Source organism: Hydractinia symbiolongicarpus, chromosome 1 (assembly GCF_029227915.1).
Source record: "Hydractinia symbiolongicarpus strain clone_291-10 chromosome 1, HSymV2.1, whole genome shotgun sequence".
NCBI classification, from domain to species: Eukaryota; Metazoa; Cnidaria; class Hydrozoa; order Anthoathecata; family Hydractiniidae; genus Hydractinia; species Hydractinia symbiolongicarpus.
Window position 1 is genome coordinate 27427516 of NC_079875.1, and position 6000 is coordinate 27433515.

At 31.4% G+C, this 6000-nt stretch overlaps 1 protein-coding gene across 2 annotated transcripts; it reads right to left on the bottom strand.

Annotated features, from left to right (window-relative positions):
• Positions 1–1267: 1267 nt before the first annotated feature.
• LOC130648828 (E3 ubiquitin-protein ligase TRIM56-like) lies at positions 1268–5394 on the bottom strand. Of its 2 annotated transcripts, XM_057454941.1 has the most exons (5): positions 5226–5394; positions 4382–4664; positions 3006–3925; positions 2880–2928; positions 1268–2640 (listed from the first exon to the last, which is right to left on the bottom strand). In XM_057454941.1, the coding sequence occupies exons 2-5, from the start codon at positions 4636–4638 to the stop codon at positions 2559–2561; spliced, it is 1308 nt and encodes a 435-aa protein (XP_057310924.1). In that variant the 5' UTR covers positions 4639–4664; positions 5226–5394; the 3' UTR covers positions 1268–2558. The 2 variants fall into 2 exon arrangements, with proteins under 2 accessions (XP_057310924.1, XP_057310917.1); XM_057454934.1 differs by lacking the exon at positions 5226–5394 and having other exon boundaries at positions 4382–4803.
• Positions 5395–6000: the final 606 nt, after the last annotated feature.

Sequence of the window (6000 nt, forward strand, 5' to 3'; positions counted from 1 at the left end):
CGGATAAATTGCTCAATTGTCTAAAAATTAAAACTTTAAGAACATAATTGTAAATAAGTTTATTTGGGTTATGTCATTTTTCGTAAATAATAAAAATTAAACTCATCATTTTTTAAACTGATATACGACTAAGTGTAAAAATATAAAGTGCGTAATTGATATTCTGTTTTACTATTAATGCAAATTCCCTGGAAACAAAGTTGCCGCGGGCGTTCGCAATTGACTTTGGTGACATCTTCGTTCAATGTTTCCATTTTTTGCACGCATTAGTTTTATTTACAGTCCTCTGAAAGAAGAAAAACGTTGTTAGTTTTTATCCTCGATTTTGATTAGGTGCAACCTAACAGTGTGCAATTTTTATACCGCAAGTTTATCATATGTAGTGCGAGTTACAAATTTAAACTGCGAGTTTGACATATCTATTGCGAGTTACAAATTTTAAAATGCAAGTTTATGATACCTCGTGCGAGTTACAAATTTTAAACTGCGAGTTTATCATATCTAGTGCCAGTTAAACATTTTAAACTGCAAGTTTAACGTATCATAGTGCGAGTTACAATTTTTAGACTGCGAGTTTAAAATATCTATTGCGACTTACAAATTTTAAAATGCAAGTTTATTATATCTCGTGCGAGTTACAAATTTTAAACTGCGAGTTTGACATATCTAGTGCGAGTTACAAATTTTAAAGTGCGAGTTTATCATATCTCGTGCGAGTTACAAATTTTAAACTGCGAGTTTGACGTATCATAGTGCGAGTTACAAATTTTAAACTGCGAGTTTATCATATCTAGTGCCAGTTAAACATTTTAAACTGCGAGTTTAACGTATCATAGTGCGAGTTACAATTTTTAGACTGCGAGTTTAAAATATCTATTGCGACTTACAAATTTTAAACTGCAAGTTTATTATATCTAGTGCGAGTTACAAATTTTAAAGTGCGAGTTTATCATATCTCGTGCGAGTTACAAATTTTAAACTGCGAGTTTATCATATCTCGTGCGAGTTACAAATTTTAAACTGCGAGTTTGACATATCTAGTGCGAGTTACAAATTTTAAAGTGCGAGTTTATCATATCTAGTGCCAGTTAAAAGTTTTAAACTGCGAGTTTAACGTATCATAGTGCGAGTTACAATTTTTAGACTGCGAGTTTAAAATATCTATTGCGACTTACAAATTTTAAAATGCTCATATCTCGTGCGAGTTACAAATTTTAAACTGCGAGTTTGACATATCTAGTGCGAGTTACATATTTTAAAGTGCGAGTTTATCATATCTAGTGCCAGTTAAAAATTTTAAACTGCGAGTTTAACGTATCATTGTGCGAGTTACAATTTTTAAACTGCGAGTTTAAAATATCTATTGCGAGTTACAAATTTTAAAATGCAAGTTTATGATACCTCGTGCGAGTTACAAATTTTAAAGTGCGAGTTTATCATATCTAATGCGAGTTACAAATTTTAAACTAAATAAGGAAAACAGGAAAATCCACATGCTTTTCCAAGCTACTCTTTTTTAAAAGCGCCTAGGGGACAATTATTAAAGAAAAACGGTTCTGGGTGAAAGTTATTGAGGGTCAAGAGAAATTACATTATGTATTGTTCTTACTTTACGACGAAAATGAGGTTGTTCTTAGTTTTAGAAACAACGATTTGAACCTAAAGTTGTTCTTTTGTTATTTGTATTTGCCAGAAAGGAAAGTCTCATGTTCTTATAAAATTATATATGTAAGAAAAGCGTGGAAGTCGCTGCTTAGGGCATGTATTTAGTCGATATTAGCAAGAAGTAATTGTACGGGAGGGCATGGATAGATTGTTCAGTGAGGAATTATCATTAGTAGGTGTTATCTAGGGCGGCAGTTTTATTTGGATTCTCAAACAGTTTTTTTTTAAATTTTAAAAGTGGCAAGTGACATTACAACGACACGGTGAGTTGTTAAGAATTAAAATGGAAGTAGGCAAACTGGCTTTGATTGGCGCAGCAAGTATAAATATTTAGGGGGCAGTGTGGGAAGAAGTGGAGAAGAACATCTATTGTGCTACGAGTGGTGAAAACGGGAGTAATAGTACTACGGTAAACTACAAGTGGTTAGAAATGGGATTGAAACTACTGTTAATCATGAAAAACTACATATAGGGACGAATAAATTAAGTCTAATTTCTGCGTACCGCAAGAGAACAAACCCCAGTCTTTGTCGCCTAAAATCTCTTTCATCATATTGGTTTTATCTTAAGAAAAACTTTCAAAGTTGATGAGTGTTAAGAATTAATAGCATTGGAATAATACTTGTGCTCAATAAATTGTTTTCTTCGCCATAGTAGGATTATTATATAAAAAAAGAACATATAAAATTTACAATAAAATACACGAAGCTTTTTATAAATAAAACTTAACACCTTCAGGTAAATAAGGATTATTTACGAAAAGCTTCGTGTATTTGATTGTAAATTTTAGATTTTTTTTTTATATCACTTGTGCTCACGTTATTACATATACAACCTGTTTTAGGTAGTAATAGTCTTTTAGCAATACCACAATTACTGTGTATCGAGAAAAATTATCTCCACCACATAAAAACCTTCATACCTTTAAAAGAGTAACGCTTCTTAGCAAGCTGGAAACTTATTGGCTTTACATCACTAAATAAAACACCGTTTAATTATAGTGCTGCTATTTTTTTAATCTTTATCAATCTGTACAAACATTTAACACACAGGCTGTAGAAATATTTCAATTGTATGCGACAAATATTGAAGCAGTTGTAATGATATATCAATCATTTAAAACAGTTCAATGACAACAAATTCTGATTCTGATCAATATGGTGATGTGTAGAGACGATGAGAAGTAACACATAGAGGATTTTAAATATACCTACTTCTGTGGTTGTTTTCCAGAACGAGGATTTACAATTGGTTTCTCGTACTCTATAAAATACAATAAAAATTTTTTAAAATTCGCACAATTTATGTTAACACTTTAATCAATAAAATGAAAAACTCACTTTTCAGACTTTCTACTAAGTTCATTAGATCAGTTGTTAATTGTGAATAGTTGGGTTGGGTTTCAACTTCATCAATCAAGTTTCTATAAACAGAACATTCATTGAGATCTACACCAACAGTGGTGACGTCATCTATTGAAATATTTATTTCGCCCAATGGATTTGACAAAATATCTGCTTCGTTCATTTGATGAAGATGTGAATTGAATGTTGGGATAGTTCTTGGAAACGAGGATAGCCTGCGAAGTTGTCGTTCAATTTCCAACTTTTCAGTAACTAACTCAAAATGAGATTTTAAATTAAAAGCTTGAACGTAATCTGTAAATTCTTGTACTTTCTTATTGTCGACAAAACCATCACAAGTCAATTTTGCTTTAAATTCTTCAGACTTCTCATCGAATATCCGCAATAGATCTTCTTCTTCTTTATTTATTATTTTGAGATATTCGTCTAGTCGTTTTAACTTTCTTTCTTTTAATTTTTGAACAAATACTTCCCTTTCTTTCTCCAAATTTGTTAAAGCGTCACCGTATTTTCTTGTTAACTTTTCCAACACCACTTTTGTTTCATTGAATGATGTAATAAACGACTGAAACCACTTTTTGGCTTCCAGGCCAAAATCATCTATCAATTTAATTCTGTGATTCTTATGTTGTCGGTGTTTGCAATAAACACATGTTAACAAATTTTCACAATCGGTACAGGCAAATTTGGCAAGCGAGTCATGTTGCTTACAAAATGGTTGGAGTTCTTGCAGTTTTTGATTGAAAATGACATTGATATATGATTTGTTGGAACAAGAATGAAAGTTTTGACATTTTTCAAAGATCTTTAAACTGCATTTTGTACAGGAATAGTTGATCATCTGGTTGCAGTCTTTACTTTGCTGACATAAAGAATTAACTTTTTCACCAGGGGAGCTATGAACAAAGTAATATCAATTTTTTTACAAAAACATTCTATGTAACTAAATTATATATCCTTATTATCCATTATAGTGACTTTCTTGACATATGCTATACAATTTTTATGTCGACCATGAGCTGCTATTTTTGTTACTTTTTTCTTATTTTTTGAACACTTTGTACTCACGATATGAATATTTGGTATAAAATTTCTGCTTTAAAATATAATTTCCCTATGTTTATTATTCTTTTATGAAGAGCTTTTAGATTTGTAATTGTATTTTTTTGTTCACATACAAACCACATTTGTGTATAGGTAACTGAAATGTTTGAAACTAAAAACTTTTTCACAAAATTATGTCTGTGTTATTTCCATGCGCGTTTGTCTAAATTAAACATTCTGACAATTACTGAGAGAAGTACTAAGTAGTATTGAGCGTGTTCAGTATTATGTACATAGGATTAACTTACACTTTGTCCAAAATGCCAGTTAATGTAAACACTTTCATTAATGAGGATGTTGTTTGTTCGTGAGTAATTGTTGTCTTTTTAGTACACCTCACTGGACAAGACAGTTCAGCACTCCCATCTTCCATAAATAATAAAATACCATCTAGACAACCTTGACAATAAGTGTGCCCGCAGTTCAGTTGTTTAGGCTCATGATAGGTGTCTAAACAAATCTTGCATTCCAACAACGCAGCAAGCTCAACTTTTGATAAAGCCATTTTATTACAAAAACTTGAAAATACTTCTAAAAAATAAAATTCAAGCACATTTTTAATTCCAGATAAGTGAGATTGTTTAGTATATTTATGAGTGAACAGCTTTCCACTGAAAAATGCTTACGTGGCATGAAAAAAAACTACTAGTAAAGCGATAAAAAATCCATATGAAGCACACAATCTTTCAATATCAGCAAAGGTGATAAAAACATGCCACGCAAAATGTCAATGTCAAGAACTCCAACTCCAACCAAGCAGAAATTATCATATATGTCAGAGAAAAAAGAGTGAGAATTTGCCAAAAGTTGTTACAGCCATTATTACAGCAAATGCAATATATGGCTTTCTGTAAAATAATTATCATATATGTCAGAGTGAAAAAAGTAAGAAATTGCCAAAAAGGTGTTAAAGTAAAGATAATTCCACAGATTCTGTTTCATATCACTCTAATAAAGTTATTCAAAATATTATTTATGAAAAAAGAAATAAAAAATCAAGATTATGAATCAAAAAGTATACTCCGCCTAGATTTAGCATAATCAACAAACAGTAAAAACTTAGATATTAGGCTGAAATAATGTTTTACTCACAGCACAATCAATCGAGTACTTTTTAGATTGAAATTTTTCGGCGTTATGTTTCCTTTCTACAATGCTACACTTATCATCAAACAGCCTTTATATGAAGCAAATGCAATATATGACTTTCTGTAAAACAATGAATTTCCAAACCAAGTATATAGTAAACGTTTAAAGTTATTTAATATTTTAGGTCATAAGATATATACAAAACTTTTTCTTCTAACTTGTGTTTTCAAAAATATCTTTTACAATACTGAAACTACAAATGACACGTCAGTGTTTGTCCAGTAATAAAAATATTTAATTAAACAGTGCAATAATAGACCTCTTTTGTTGCCATAGTTCGTATTTGATTTCAGAAGCTCTTCATCGCAGATAAGACACTCCTTTATTTGTTTGTCTTTAAAAAGCTTAGTAGCTATGACAACGCTTGTTACTTCTTAATCATGACAACATGATTGTTGAGTCGCTCCATAAATAAACGGAATCGATATAAAATACTGACGAAAGTGTCTTTGTGACCTGATTGATTAATTTCGACAACATTACAGCAGATTGAAGCTCTAACCTGGGGATTGTACATTTCGATATCGGTGCTACACGTAATTGTGATGTAACCAACGACACTTGTGCATTCCCTACTGCATCAACAAAACGAATATATACACAACATCCAAACCCCTTTAGACTGGCGTCACAAAAAGCGTGTAATTCTACATGATCAGCATTAACATGGTCACCATACCACCGTGGAAAAACAATCTGACTACAACTCTCGATGTCG